Here is a 17,221-nt window from a genome sequence, read left to right on the forward strand (position 1 = left end):
CATCAACACCGTGAATCAGGACTAGTTTGGATTTCCATTATCAAATATAAAATTTTGAACTTAGTAAATTAGCTTATGACAAGAGTTATATTTGGAAATCCTACTCTGTATGGTGGCACAATGGAACTCATCAACACCATAAGTAGGAACTATAGTTTTGGATTTCCATTACTGTATGGTGAATGGTGATTTGGAAATAAAACTTTATATGACTTATACACCCATGGAAATTATACCCTGTATGAAGTAAACACAGAAGCTCATCAACAGGGGGGTGCAGATATAAACTGGAATGGCCCATTCAAGGCAGAGAAAAAGTGATTAGCCAGCCGTAATGGCGCCGCCATGTGGCCTCGATCACGTGGTTCGTGACGTAAGGGGACCTAGATTCTATCTCTCCATCATTGGCAGAATCGCTGATTAATGCCTCCAGTTCAAAATAGTCATTTTGACTGACCGGAGTCTATGGTGGGTAATTGAATATAGTGAATATGGCCAAATTCGGTTTTCACTAAATCGAAGATGGCGACAAAATTAATGGACCAATCAAATTTTGTTTTCCAAACTAAGTAGATATAGGTTAGTAGAAGCTATATACTAAGTTTCATAGCGACCGGCCATGTTGTTCAGGAGAAGAAGAGATTTTAATGGGGAAAAAATGCTGAGTCAGCAGTGACTATACAAATCATCATTTCCTTCACTGCTATTTTGTGTTTTTCACTGACTCGTGAATAATTGTCTCAAGTAAAATTAAATCAGTATACAGTTTCTTCTACAAATTACAAATATGACAAACATAGAAGAAAATCATTACCAACCTGCAAAAATTCACATATTTAATGAAAAGTAATGACAGAAATATAATAAAACTTTTAGGGAAATTTTTACATAAATCATTTATTTTAAGAAATGAGCTTTCTTCGGATATAATAGCTTGACTCTTTTTCTATTTTTTTACGTTATCATTCTTTGATATTATTTTAATCACTTATATATTTATTGCTGTAAACCAATAGAACATTTGTACTTCTAAGGATGCAATAAAGTTATTATTATTATTATTAGATACTAATCAGGCAAATTTTTGCAATCTGTTTAAAAAAATGTTGAACCAAATTTACTCAACAAATGTGGAAAGTCAGTTGAACAAAACTGGTCATAATAAATTAAGTACATATAAAACCTTCAAAAATAATTATAAATTTGAAAAATACCTGGATGGTATAAAAAAAAACACACAATTGAAACAGGCCGTCACAGGTGAATAAATAAAATTGACAGGGTATGTAACAAGTGTGACTCTAATGACGTGGGTGATGAAAAACATTACATTATTCATTGTAAACATAAGAGTTTTTCAGAACACAGGAACGAATTCCCCTATGCACTATTTATATACTCACCTGATTACCAAATCTTGCCAACTGAAGAGTTGTTTATCAAGATTTTCTCAAGTGTAGACAAATATGTTTGTAGTAATTTAGCTAATTTTGTATTTCAGATTCTAAAATTATTTTAGATTAGTTGTGTTACTTTTGATTCTTATATTGGACTTTACTCAAGCATTGTTTTTGTGTATGTTCTAAATAAAATATGCCATTCTATCCGATCATTTACATAACAATGGATACTTACCATATCACTAGCAACATTCACAAGGTTTTCCCCACATTTGCACCCCTTGGTGTGAAATTATTCTTTTAACAACTTCATTAATAATATGTTCACTATTAGTACTGGTCAATAAATTATACCATTTATTGGTAGTTTACGAGTAGCGATAATGGGATAAAGTACCTTATTCACGTTTTGTACTGGAGGGTCTATGGTTGAGGGTGGACTATGAGAAACTCAATGGCAGAGCAACTATGTGTAATATTCTTTTTTCAGTTAGCGTTGTGCTATTTTTTCCGAGATGAATTCACTTTTTTTTATTTTCAACTTGTTGTCTGTTGTCGAAATGACCAAAACTCTTGACTCGTATTTTTTGCTAAAATTCACAGAATACACGGAGTGTAAATATGTCCCAATTGTTCTAAGAACATTTTCTTTAAACTTTAAGAAGAAATGTTTTCCAGTTCGGCAATTCAACACCAGTTAATAGCTTTGATGAGTCATTCTTTAAAGCACAATGTATTTTTCAAAACCCAGACATATTCATCTGTCTCTTTGCCTTGTGAATTATCTTTATACATGTGTGCAAGTTACATCAATGCATTCTTTATTTGGAATCAAGGAAACATAACAAGCAGTCTGCCAGCTGAGATAGCTTCGCTGTTAGCAATGCACATTGCAATTAAAGAACTGAAGATATCAATAGAAAATTAACAATATGTATAGTATCAAAGCAATCAGACTTGCTGTTTTCAACAAGAATTCAAAAATATTACTTTTCACCAAAAATGACAACAATTTTCATCAAAATTAGATAATTGAAGATATCACCACAAAATGAACAAATCTGAGAGAGGTCCACATTTAGTACCTACATGTATAATATCAAAGCAATTGGACTTGCGATTTTCAACAAGAAATCGAATAATATCACTTTTTAGCAAAAATTACAAAAATATTCACCAAAATTAGAGAATTAAAGATATCATCACAAAATGAACAAATCTGAGAGAGGATGACATGTAGTACCTATATATCGTATTTATCTGGCTAAGAGCCCATGCCCAGACAAACGCCCACCCCCCACTTTTGATAAAATAAAGGAGTTGAAGTCATATCCCAGCAAATGCCCAGGGTTTTTTTTTCTACACCTGTATTAAAACAAGCAGCCTCTCGGCAGAGATAGCTCCGCTGTTAGCAATGCACATTTCAATTAAAGAACAGAAGATATCATTAGAAAATGAACAATATGCATAGTATCAATGCAATGGGACTTGCTGTTTTCAACAAGAATTCAAAAATATCACTTTTCATCAAAAATGACAAAAATATTCATCAAAATTGGAGAATTGAAGATATCATCATACAAATGAACAAATTTGAGAGTGGTCCACATGTAGTACCTATGTATGTAATATCAAAGCAATTGGACTTGCGGTTTTTAACTAGAAGTCAAAAATATCACTTTTTACCAAAAATGACAAAAATATTCATCAAAATTAGATAATTGAAGATATCATCATGAAATGAACAAATCTAAGAGAGGTCTACCCAAGGTATATATACCAAGTATCAAAGCATTTAGGCTTGTAGTTTTCAAGAAGAAGTCGAAAAAGTAAAACATTGACACGGACGACGACGAACGCCAAACGCCGGACAATCACTCATATGATAAGCTCCGCTCGACAAAGTCGACAGCGGAGCTAAAAATAGTTTCAGACAAAAATTTGACAAAAGCCTTGTATGTTATATGTTAGTACCACAGTATTCACTGACTGTAGTTCAAGTGCATCTAGATTTGCAGTCTCTTCTTTGTTTTTGGTATATTTTTATTCAATAAAATAATATATTATGCAAGTATATAAATGGTGAAAGCTGGGTTACCTTAAAAAAAACAAGAGACTGGTGATTCTAAGTTTGCAGAAATGTTTTTATGCGTATACTGTAAAACACTTTATTTTGGTTTGTTTATTTTCAATGATTTTTAATGAGTTTTTAGTTTTCATTGAATCATCCCTTCAGTGAAAATAAAGTGAAAATGAAGCATTTTACTGAATACAAAAAAAAATTATCACATTAAGCACTCAACTGCCTGTCATAACTAACATATCAACTAAGGCTCAACTGGATTGTTGCTGCATAATTCAAATTCCAGTCTTGTTTTCCTTACATATTTATCATTGTTTATGACCTACTAAATAAATGTTATTGTTGATTTTGGGATTACAGAAGGCCTTCCACAACAATGATAGACAATTATAGTGGCCCACAGTGCCAATATGAAGTCAACAATGTTAGCCTATGAAAACATGACTTGTGCAAACACTTAGTGTGTGCATGCTAAAACTGACCCTAGACCCTTACCAGGGTTAACAAAGTATGCATGAATGCTGAGCACAGGTTAAAAAAAGTATAGGTTAAATCTGTTCCGTTTTTAAGACTCGGTCCAGAAAGTGTGCATGAACGCTTGGGCTAAGCGCCCATTGTATTCAATGTCCATTTGGAATATTTGCTATTATATTATATGACATCATTGCAGCAGATTATTCGCGATAATGTATCCCATTATTGACCATCAAGACCCTGTGCCATGGATATGAATAGAATGTTGTTTTAAAAAACGAATAAAGGAGAAACTATTGAAAAAGAAGAGAAATTTGTTGGATAACAACCATTCAATACTAAAATCAGTCCATTGCGTATAACAGCAAAGACCAACATGACTTGTATTTCTTCTAGCCTAGCATTGTGCAAGCCAAGAGTGAAAGACCGCTGCCGACACCGATACGGCATACCTGCTACCAGTCACGGTGTGCCGTTCGCTCGGGCGATCACTACAATGCTAGTTCACACCACATGTCAGTCACTCGTTCACTCTCAATGTAAATGACTTAAATACAATAATATTTGATGGATTAAAACTAGTTTCTTTCTTAGTTTCTTAGTTGCCATATAAGATTGTGAAAAAAAATCCAGAAAGACATTTCAAATTATTCAGATTCACAGGCCAGTGAAACCGCTCCATTCACTGTGGATTTTTCTCCAAATTTTTCGCTTTTTTTAGTGGCAGCAAATCCACTGGTATTGACAACACTACAAAATAATAACAATAGTGAACTCCCCAACAACCCATAATGGGCAAAAGATAACTTTGTACGACATATATGAAGCACAAAGTGTGCATTATGGGTTGGCGGGTTGTTTAAATATATTCAAAGCTATTCATTTCAGTATGCCATTTCCGACTTGCCAATCAATGCCAACACATTCTGGATTGTCAGGAAAAAATTGGACTGACGATGAGACTCATAATTAATAATTCCTGTTATTTTGTAAGCTGCACTTTCTGAATTTGCTTTGTAATTGTTTATAACCATAGAGCTAACATGTATATCTTCCTTGTTACTGTACAGAATAATCATAGTTAAAAATAACTGAAGATTTGCCAATATGCTAACTGTTGTTTCCTCCCATATGTGAATGTAATTGGGTATACAAACCTACGAGATTAACTTAAATTTTACCCTGTAGCCTGAACATGACTAATAGGGACCAAACTTTTAGTAATTCAATGGAAAAAAAACAATAAATCCAATGGGAATTATTTCTTACCCACAGCACTTTGTGTCTAGCTGTATTTAGTGATGTATTTAGGCAGGTATACCACGAGATATTGCACAATTCACAACATATATGCATGAGCCACAGGCAAGTGCATATATGGAGTGAATTGTGCAATAAACCGAATGTCTGACTCATCATACTACTTGTAACTGTGGATATTTGACGTTCAGCGGTACTTGGTTCGACCAAAGTTTGAAACATGGTGGGATTCAGTGGTGTATCATGTATGTTGAATTTAATAAGGAAATCCCAACTTTCCAGTTTGAAAACAAATATCAATAAGTTCATTATCCTTATTAATACTAACCATCCTAAACTAATTAGACATGTGACACGATATCTGAAAGTGTGTTTTGAAAAACACAAACTGCATTAATTTTTACTGCCTGATGTTATGTTATTTTAACGTTCTGTTTTTTACTTACCTTTCCTTTTATTACTTTCAGCCAAAAATGAATTAGTAATTTCATTACAGTGTAATAAAACTGTTATAGTATTATTATTATTATTATTATGTACAGTGACGGGCAAAGCAATCTCAGACCCAACATATTACCTAGATACATCTTTGGTATAACCAAGGTTTTGTGACAATATGCCTGACAAGTTTTGTCATTATTCTGGAGTAAGTTTATTGGTGCAAGATCGCCTCGTTTTTGTGATAGGATATGTACATGATATGCCTTGTCTTAACTCTGACCGAATCAAGGACTGTTCACACCGTCGCTCAAATACAGTGGTTGGTTTACACATCTGCATCTTTCAAAATTACCTTCATCATCTCCCCTAATTTATTTATCCCCAGTAGAGAATTACAATACCATATATCGTTGTTGAATTCTGTGTTATCCCATGGTACTATGAAATACTTTATTTTCACTTGGAATTAAATTTTGCTATTTTCGCTGAAGGAATGACTCAGTGAAAATAAAATCCATCGAATATACCTTTTTTCCTATATTTTACATTCAACCTGTCAAAAATCAGTGAAAATAAATTCCATACAAAACTCCTAAAATCTCCTTTCAGCGAAAATTTGATATTTTACAGTATTTGAAACAGATGGCAATTACCTGGGTTCAATTTTGTCAGGTAGATTTTGAATGTCGCTACGGGACACCAGTTGTTATTGTTGGCATATATTTTTGCCTGAGCCTTGTAGTTTTTTTTGCATTTTTTTCATCCTTCAATCCTTCAATCTCATTTAGTTGATCACCAGTTAAACTTACAAATCGTATTTTCTTTGTCGGAGATTTGCAATCCATTTCAAAGTCACAACACAGAGAACAAAAAATGTTTTACCAGCAAACACAGCATTCTGGCGTTTGTGTAGGTTTGTGTGGCAAACGACGATCACCCAACGACCAACACTCACAACTTGGATCCCGCCATTAACAATCAAAGAAAGCTTAGAAAGGACTGTGTGCTGAGAGTATGGGAGACACATTAAAATTAATTAAAAATTTAAGATTTGCTTTCCAAAACGAGAAGCTTCGCAACTAATATTTGTCTGCTATTTGAGATGCACAACATGAAAACAATGTGATTCCCATTATCAAAATTTATAATACATACAGAAAATACATTTGATGTTTAATTCATGAGCACGTCTGTGATGAATTCAATTTAAATATATTTTTTTTAGATATTAGAAATGGACTAATAATAGATAATCAATATGTATGTTTATCAACATTAAACTAATCATGTCTGTGGATTACCTCAATGAACCAAATAAATTATTATAGAAAATAAGTGATTATTGTGCATAAATTTAGGTTTGTATTTTGTTTTAGAACACACATGTTATGCAAATTATGCAAATTAGGTAATTAATACTTCGCATATCAGTCAGTGCATTGTCCTATATGTTAATATATAATCATTATGCAAATGAGGTTAATTATATGCATGAATTTGTACCCAAAACTAATCAAATCTGTGCATTACTCCAGAGCATCTATGTACCAAGTTTAATCAAAATCCAATGAATGGCTTTTTAGATATCAGTGGAAAAGTCATGGAACAGATAAAAATCAGCTAATTATCATGCAAATAAGGTAATTAATATGCAAAGCTTTCAACCAAAACCTAATAAAATATGCGCATTAGTCTATGTACCAAGTTTCATTAAAACCCAACATGCAGTTCTTGAGACATCAGTGGAAAATATATACATTTATCCAAAATTATCCAATCACAGATGTATATTCATGTAGCAGATAAACTCAACTTGACTTGTCAATTTCTGAACATATTTTACAACAGAAAGAAAATTTCTTGATACATTTATTATCTTTACTATAGCTATGCATCAGTAGTAGTATTTATGTCGCCAGTCAGTAATTTGATGATGTCATCAAGTTCATTGGAACCAGAGTGTGAAAATGACTGCAGTGTAGTGAATAGTTATGGAATAGTTTGCTTATTGTTTATCATAGCAAGCATGGCACCACCCTAAGTGTGCGTGCATATATTACTGGTCATGTTTCCTGAGTATAAAATTAACATTCTGTGATACAACGCATCTCATCCTCTAAAACGTCACATTCAGGACCGGTTTTGTCTTCTAGCTTAGTTTTGGGCTTTGTATAACAGTCTGTTGAATGTGGGGTTTATGGGAACTTGTTCTGAATTTACTAATTATTTGTATTGCATTTCTGTCAAAATTTTAATGTTCTTAATTTTGAATCTTCTTACTGTATATTTGCATTCTACGCACATCGGATAAAAGATGACATTCAAACTGATGACTTAGCGCATTTACGTTATATTATGCGAATTACGTACCTTGCTTGTTTTTAAATTCTTTATAATATTCCAACTCGGAAATTTAAGCGTTCCTTGAGATGCATTTTACATTGACGATACCGCCACGTCGACGGTGATAGTGAAAACTGACCCGGAAGTAAAGAGTGAAGCTATTAAACTTTGACCTTCAATGTCTTCAGCTTTTCTAAAATGGCAGCGCCCATGCGACCATATTGTTTACTGCCCGCTCGTTGCAGAAGTTACTATAGGCTTATTCGAGAGTTGAGGACAACTTGTTCTGCCTCTGGGAAGAATGACGAGGGTGTTAGTTTGGAAGCAAACCCATTTTATTCGAAATATTCGAACAAAATTAAAGAGCTACGAAGGTACGTAAACGAGTTTTGTCCCAGTGGCATATGCATGATGATGCAAGGCAATGAATAGAATAGAATATAAGGTAGGACTCCTGAAGACGTACCTACACTTTATGCATTTTTTTTAAATTATGCTAATGGTACGGTTCTAGAAGCCGTACCTACACACGAATTGGTGACGTCACAAAATACATGACCTTCAATCGGGGTCGTTTCCTCGGTATAGATACAAATTACAATTTTGTTAGAAAGTTTCACAATTAAATCAAATATCCAATGATACCAGTATATTTATTTCATTATTTTAACAACTTGCAATGGTGGAAGTTGGTCAAACATGAGTTCTTACACCTAAATAAGTATCAAATATTTGTCGACACAATTATTCTCTCAATTTAAGGTAGCGAGAAGGGAAATTTTCACTTTTTTCTTGATTTTTCAAAAATTGATAAAACGGTTACTTTAGACCTTGATCATCACCCCAGGTTTACAAAAGATCGAAATTGCGAAATAACGTTGCTCAAATTAGTGTTTTAAAACACTAGCAGAAAAGACTACAACTGCTGTTTCGTGGATATTTGCATAATGTTTATCTTTGAAAGGGTTTAAATGATAACATCTTATCTGTATACTCTGTTGTTGACGATTCTGATATAACGGGTGATAAGCTTCCAGTTGCAAACAATGCGTGTTTATCTAACATCCATTGTCAGCATTATTGTCAGTCGAGACTTCGTCGGAGAAACATGGTCATACAGTACTCATTTCGCCCAACCTTCCGCTTTTACATCGACCGCTTATCGCTTAATTTCCGACCACGCGGTCTTGTCCGACCGGAAACCAACCGCATTTTAATCGTGTTTTTTTTTCGCTCACTCGCTCATTGAAAACATTGACCGTTCGCCCAAACACTGAAAACTGGCACATGGGTGGTCGAAATGGTGGTTTTGATAGTAAAGTGTGAACATACAACTAGTATTAACTATTATTAAATTCTGTACGACACTTCAAATCTAGTAGTTGTATTGTGAAAGCAACTGAACTGGGACCTCTTGTTACGTGTTTTGGGTGCTTGTTCTAGATGTAATATTTTTTATTTTAATGAGACAGTTACGTGAAAAAAGCCTAGGTAACTCCTTTTGACAGAGCAGAGAAACGAGGAAATGTTAGTGATTAATTCCAAAAATAACGATACCGAATCCACATCGGTCCACGTCTGGTAAAATTTGACATTAAATTTTTAAAATTAAGTCACGATCATTGAATGAGCTCGGTCTATACCGTATACGTACCGCAAAAGTGTTCCCACAAAAAATATTTTCGACTAAAAACAGCCACATGCCCTGAAAAAATCGAACAGAGCTTGACATGTATGAATAATTTATTGGACTTAAAAGAAAAACGTGTCAAATTTAGTTATAGCCATAACTATTTGGTGGCCAGTCGATGAACAATTCAAAACTCGGGATTCACACGGAAGTCCTTCAGGGCTGAAAATCATTAACGCTACTCTGGTTTACTTTATTTCACAACTTGCAGAGAAAACTGATTTGCGTGAACTCTAATGTATCTTAGCCTAGTATTTTCTTTTTGAACTATGGTCAAATTCCATCAGTTTGTCAAAATATATGTTTTTCAGCGAATAATTTTGAAGCCTGTCACAGCACAAAAAATCATGTGAATCGACGCCGGTGATTGGATTGTATGACGACCCTTCAATTAGCGTCAAATATGCTTTGTTACAACATCATTGATTGGCTGAGAGTCACAGAACCATATTTGTCCGTATTATCAACAGGACTTTGCAAAATACCACACCCACATTTTCAATCTTTTTTAGCGCGGAAGTTGCCAACAATGTTAAAAAAAATCGTGAATTTCATGGATTCGAATAAAATAAAGCAAGCGATTGATAAGGATGATTATTAATATTTTCCCCGATGCTCTTCGAATTTTTATTTTTTTTATTTCAAGGTAAAAAATGGCTAGTTGAAGTTGCATCGTCTTCAATGCAGTTGTTTCACCACGAACAACTCTAGCTCTGTTTTGGGTATGGTTTAGTTTTGCGATGTAAATTAAAATATATATTAAAATAATAATATTGATTAATTATTTGGGGTTTCAGCCCACAAATTACGGACATGATCCCCATGAATTACGGTCAATGTTTGTCTTCTCTCGGCTGATTGTCACGGTGTTGATCGACGCCCTTCCTAAACTCAGTATGGAGAAACCAACGGGGATCGACATTCCAAACAAACAATCGAAATTATTAACGAAAGACGAGATTTTTCTAGATATTTACAAACATACTGTCATGACAAACATATGTAAAATTAACAAATACACAAAGAGGTGTAATATTAGGTTTTATTTTAGGCTTAGAAATATTTTCTTTCACTCAGCTCATGCATGTAACTGCCATTAATACGGTCCTTCAGCATCGGGGAAAACAACAATAATTATACAAAACACATTGCGAAGACTCAACAATCAGGAAAGAAACCCCAGACAACCATGTCGTACTTGTGTTGAAATACATTTTGTATTTCACGTCAGAATATTGTTTAAAATAAAATATTCAGTCCAAGCCAAATCAAGGTCAAAGGGTCAGGTTGCGTGCATATAATTATATATAGTTAAAACAAAAAGTATTTGAACTTTTGTCAGCTGTTCAACATCTATAAAAAACAGAAAGACAATTATAAGACAATGTGAACCTCGGAAATTATTCTGTTAGTCTGAATTTTAAATGCGCGCGAGCGAGCAGGTGGGCGGTGATATTTCGGGGTTTGCGCGGTCGAAAACAAAGCGGAAATTGTCCGGTCGAATTCAACAAGCGGTCGCAAAAGCGAGAGAAAAAGGTGATGCAGAAGCGGGCGGGAGGTTGTGCGAAAGGAGTACTGTAACTTTGCACAACTTTCTTTTAAATCGTTTTATTTTCCAAGTCAATATTCTATTTTACTAATACATTTTTTTTTCTAACGCAATGGCGAAGAAAAGAAAGAAAGCGTTGACAGACGAGGCAAAGAAAAATCTGCCACTCAGTATCTCACTCTGACACAGCAATTTTTTTTCAAACATCGGCCATTTTGTTTCACCATGAAAACCGTTTTTAGATGTCTTATCAGAGACACTTGAAGGATTAGCTTGTTTGTAAACTGTCAGCGTGTACAGTGGGACAGTAATGTTTGTCAGAGGATTATCCCTCGTTGTTCGTTTGCATAGCAATGGAAAACCCGAACGTTCCTGGAGTACGGACTCAAATGCCAGCAGTTTTCTTCATTTTTCACGCTCGAGCTTGAAATTATTCATTATCTGACACTCTTTATGAGTTCTATGATATCAGTGGTTAATATGTTTGGCCATTTTTAGTGTATATTTATAATAATGCAGCAAATCTACAGTGTTTTATTAACCAAAACTGTTTTTCGCGTTTTTCTCAAGTTGAAGTTTTGATCGAGTACGACTCATTGGGACCGCCGCCAAATCAAGTGCGTTCAGACTAGGACATTCAAACTCGCAGTTATCGTTCAAAAGATAATGATGGTGCGAAATATGTCTGGGTTTTTAAAGAAAATGCTTTGTCACAGAATAATAGTCTGTTAAAGGTGCCAAGTATGAAATAATTTGGGGACAAAAAACAAACCTGCATAGAAATCGGAATAATAGGTCTTTTGATTATCGGAGACGCATTTCAATGGACTTGATTACGGACAATGCATGACGTAAATTTCACCAGCAAATTCCGCTGTGTGCTCTTGCAATCGCGGACTTAGTCATTTTTACAAGGTTTGCCATTTTTGATGTCACGTGATAATTATGTAAACAATGACTGTCCAGTTTTCTGCGAACTTGCAACTCTATACTTAGTCTTTTGATATATATAACCTAAATTACTGTTCTGAACGAGACAACAGACAGAGAATGTTTTATTTAAAAACGTCACAAAACCTTCTCACTACCTTAACAACCTTGTAGAGGTGGAAATTAATTAAACAACAGGTATTTACTCACAAATATAATGGTCAATATTTGTCCATACATTCATTCTGTCAATTTAAGAACTTGTAATGGTGTAAAATTATTAAATGAGAGTTGTCTACACCAAAATAAGTCTCAAATGTTTGTCCACACATTTATTCTCTCAATTTAACAATTTGTAATTTGTGGAAGTAAATTAAATGCGACTTTTCTACACCAAAATAAGTCTAAAATATTTGTCCACACATTTAGTCTCTCAATTTAACAACTTGTAATTGTGGGAATTAATCAAACGCGAGTTGTTTACACCAAAATAAGTCTAAAATATTTGTCCGCACACTTATTCTCTCAATTTAACAACTTGTAATGGTGTAAAATAATTAAACGAGAGCTGTCTACGCCAAAATAAGTCTAAAATATTTGTTCACACATTTATTCTCTCTATTTAACAACTTGTAATTGTGGGAATTAATCAAACGTGAGTTGTTTACACCAAACTAAGTATTAAATATTTGTTGAGACATTTATTCTCTCAATTTAACAACTTGTAATGGTGTAAAATAATTAAACGAGAGTTGTCTACACCAAAATTAATCTCAAATATTTGTCCACACATTTATTGTCACAATTTAACCACTTGTTAATAGTGGAAATTACTTAAACGCGACTTGTTTAATCAGTTGACATCAATGCAACTTACCCGCAGACAGTGCACAACAGAGTATCATTATTGATCAATTATATTGTTATATTATACAGTCAATCAATTGTGGTCTTGGTTCAGTTGTCTACATAGTGATCAGGAGAACCTTGGTTCAATTCCCATGCCTGCCAGTCTTTTTTCGCAAACACTAATTTGCAATAAAGCTAAATATGAAAACAAATCATTCATTTGCATGACTACCCATGTGGTTCAGTAGATATGTACAATGTAGGCAATGTGAGAGATCGCTGGTTCGAATCCAGTATGGTTAGTACGATTTTTGAATGCTAGTGAAAACATTGATCCTATAAGTAGGACTTAAATCCTATCATTTGTGTGAGGACACTCGTGGTACAGTGGACAAGACAGTGTGCTGGGAACTCAAAGATTGCAAGTTCGAATCACGGACAGGACACTCCTACAAGACAAGATATGAAAGAAAAAAAAACATAAACAGCAACTTCTGTATATCAAGAACTCAAGTCAGAAAAACAGAACACAAGAAACTGCCTCACATGGAAGCCAGTCGAAGTCGTCGAAATACGAACACAGTTGAAAGCTGCAGGTCACGTGCAACAACAGACACGAGGAGCAATGCTGCTCTCCAAATGGGTCCCTTCTTTTGTATTGACCCCCTAAGGATTGCTAATCCCCCTTTCTAACTCTTCCCCCCAAAATAATATATCGCCCCTTATACAATGTATTGACCCACAAATTAATAAATATTCATGAGCACAGAAACTGCTACGTAATGAATAAATTAGCATAATTAAAAAAAAAAATGTGCATAAAAGTGTAAGTACATGTACGTCTTCTGGAGTCTTGCCATGCTAATTTATTCAAGATGTAGCAGTTTCTGTGTTCATGAATATTCTTTAATTCTAAAAGGCGACATATTATTTTGGGGGGAAGATCGGAATGATGACCTCGGTTTGAAGGGTGGTTCCCCAGGCCGCACTACGCAGCCGCCCGGTATAACGCTTGTTGTTACAACGCTGAGCTCTCCTATGGGAACTAGATAGGCGGGGTTTGATCTCGGACCCCATATCAACCGGATCAAACTGAAAGCAGTTCGAGACCACAGAGTCCTGCCTCGCACAGGCAACGCAGCGGTGGTCTCCTTCAAGAAGGAGGGGGAGACGCGTTCCCCATCATTGTCAGTCCTAGCAAAGCAAATCCTCATTTGGTGCCTGGAATACAATGTGGAGCTAACCGCACACCACATTCCAGGGGTGAGGGCTTTGTCTCCAGAACACGGAGTGGCTGATACCCCAGTGGTTAGCTTCCAGGCTGTTTCGGCTGTGGGGCAGTCCAAGGTTAGACCGGTTTGCCGCACCCTGGAATGCCAAGCTCCCGACGTACGTAACACTCCTGCCGACTCTAGGTGCTGTGGACCCACTTAGTTGTGTGCGCCTTTCCTCCCTTCCCGCTAGTTCACTTAGCACTGGGGAAACTTCAACAGGTGCACACCTGCATATTATCATTGGGCACACCCAATTGGCCAAGCAAGGCCTAGTTACCACTTCTGTCGGAAATACTAGTCGAAACACCAGTAGTGCTTCTGGACTTACCGGACCTGCCGTCCCAACCAGACGGCGCATTACCAACAAGCCCAGCGGGTAACACTTACACGCATCGAGGCTCTCAGTAGTCTTGCACATACGAAAGCTTTATCTGAGCAGGCTGCCAACGTCCTGGCCTGGGCGAACAGGGATTCCACCAATGCGGCCTACATTTCTAGGTTGCGTGTAAAACTGATTGGTGTAGGGGAAGGGAGAATTATCCATACCATCCTTCTATTGGCCAGGTAGCAGGCTCCTTCGTCCACCTGTTTGACGAAGTGGGTTTGTCCTATGCAACGATCATTGGCTACAGGTCGGCCTTGTCCCCCACCATTGAGAACGTACGGGAACAAGACTAGCCGATTGTCCTATTATTAGGAGACTATTTACTGCTTTCCAGACGCAGCGACCCCATACAAAGGAATCGCCCAACTGTGTGTACTGTGTTGTCCGCTCTGAGGAGACCGCCCGTTGAGCTTCTTCGATCAGCACCACTCAAATTTTTGATGTGGAAAATAGTCTTCCTACTGGCCTTCGTCTCAGGTAGGCATTGGCCAGAGCTGGGGGCATTGTCCTTCTCGAATGATGTACCGTCGTTATGGACAATCAAGTTGTGCTAAAAACACGAATCGGGTTTCTCGCCAAGAACCAAATCCCAGGACACGATCCTCACCAGATCGTCATCCCCCGGCTGTCAAATTTTGTCACCCGGGAAGGTCAGGAGGAATTGCTTCTCTACCAGGTTCAAGCACGAAGTTGCTACCAAACCGTCCTAAGGATTTGGAACGGGGTGCCAGACTCATATCTTTGTGTTACGGCCCAGGCAGGTAGGATAGGCCGGCCTCCCCAACTTCCATAACCAGGTTTACTGCGACTGTATTAGAGGTCTATAATACTTTAACTGCCTTGACACAGAGCTTGGAGAGACACCAAGTATGAGCGCATGAGGTCCGTGCGATTGCTAACTCACTAGTGCTAGCGTTAGCGTCAGACGCCCCCCCCCCTCCCCTCGAGCACACACGGAGGGCAGGCTTCTGGAGAACGCAGAACGTCTTTATCAACTACCACCTAAGAGACACCGAATCCATTGAGGAGGGTCTCTTCAGGTTGGGTCCTGTTGTAGCGGGTCAGTCTTTGTTTGCTGACCCAGCCCGAATGACCACAAGGGTCCCTGCGCATAGGCAATAAGTCAGTCTCGTCATTTTTTGCGGACAGATTTCTCTACCATCAGCACTCCCCTGGAAGCTCCCAGGTCCCGCTTTGCAGCCTATGTCCTCACGCAGAACTGTTTCGGTCTTTACTTCGAAAGCTTACTACCCCCAGAAACTGACCGGAGTCTATGGTGGGTAATTGAACGTAGGCGGAGAGAAAGGAACCAGAGTAATTAGCCAGCCGTATGGACGCCGCCCATGACGTAACGGAAAAGAATCTTGGGGTCATGGGGCTTCCCCTGACCTAGATTCTATCCCTCCGTCATTGGCAGAATCGCTGATTAATGCCTACAGTTCAAAATAGTCATTTTGACTGACCGGAGTCTATGGTGGGTATGAACTATGTGAATAGGCGGGTTCAGAGAACCCTCTGCCTAAATTTAGAATGTATTGACCCACAAATTAATGAATGTTCATGAGTACAGAAGCTGCCACTTCATGAATAAATTAGCATAATTTGAAAAAAAAATTGCATAAGGTGTAGGTAGGTCTTCTGGAATTATGTCTGTCTTTCTTTGCGCACTTATACTAAGGAAGTTATTGAAATGTTTATGCACAATCCCTCCCCTCTCATGCACACCCCAGCTCGTGCTATCCGCACTCGCTTGAGCTAGACCAATTTGTGTGGACGACGCCCCTGAAGTGACTAGAGAAACATCTCACAGCATATCTTTTCTTATTAGCTCCATTACTTATTATTACTTATTATTATTTCTTATTAGCTCCACGATATCACTTACATGATCAACTCCATATTTACATAAACATACCTAGAGATTGAACAAACAACTCAGGATTAACACCATGGATTTGCATAAATCCATGACTGACAGTCATTTTGAGCAAATTGTTTGAATCATGCTTTCCCATCGCTTTTACGCAGAAATCACATTGACATCGCTCTGAACTTGTAAATTAACATTGAAATTATATTGCGGATATATTCATGTTCATGTCTGACATATAAATAAAGCACCACAAGCATTAATTATTATTATTATTATTTCTTTATTTCAGGTACACAGGCCATAAAGTACACACAAAAAAGAAAACATACTAAAATAAAACATTTTATAAAACATACAAAAGGCGTCTGTAATGGCGCCAAAAGATTGATTTATAATATGAATCGCAGTTAATGCAATCGGAAATTATACTATTCTTACTTTGAAAAAGCCGCATATTAAAATTGTACAATGCTTTTCTCTGTAGAGATGAAAAATTTAAAATATTTCTATTGAGTCAATTAGAACTAGCACTTGAGGCACGTCTTAGTTTAAAAACTAATCGTATAGCATTATTATAGGCAACTTTAATTTTGTTTAGCTGCCGACCACTATAATTACATCAAATATTAAGACAATAAATACTGTTTAAAAACGCTTTAAAAAGTGTATG

General features: G+C 36.4%; 2 protein-coding genes across 3 annotated transcripts in view; one reads left to right on the forward strand and one right to left on the reverse strand.

Annotated features, from left to right (window-relative positions):
• LOC100369690 (UDP-N-acetylglucosamine transporter-like) overlaps positions 1–8,150 on the reverse strand; it is a 31,520-nt gene extending 23,370 nt beyond the window's left edge. The window contains exon 1 of the mRNA XM_085503027.1: positions 8,029–8,150. The gene's annotated coding sequence lies outside the window, so the exon portion shown is untranslated. The remainder of the gene's footprint in view (positions 1–8,028) is intronic.
• A 10-nt stretch (positions 8,151–8,160) lies between these two features.
• The window catches only part of LOC144352383 (ATP synthase mitochondrial F1 complex assembly factor 1-like), a 155,615-nt gene continuing 146,554 nt past the window's right edge, over positions 8,161–17,221 (forward strand). For both annotated transcript variants that reach the window (XM_085503028.1, XM_085503029.1), the window contains exon 1: positions 8,161–8,375. In XM_085503028.1, coding sequence (XP_085359154.1) covers positions 8,200–8,375 — 176 coding nt within the window. In that variant the 5' untranslated portion in view covers positions 8,161–8,199. The remainder of the gene's footprint in view (positions 8,376–17,221) is intronic.

The sequence above is a fragment of the Saccoglossus kowalevskii genome, chromosome 9 (assembly GCF_978046115.1).
Source record: "Saccoglossus kowalevskii chromosome 9, keSacKowa6.1, whole genome shotgun sequence".
NCBI lineage: Eukaryota > Metazoa > Hemichordata > Enteropneusta > Harrimaniidae > Saccoglossus > Saccoglossus kowalevskii.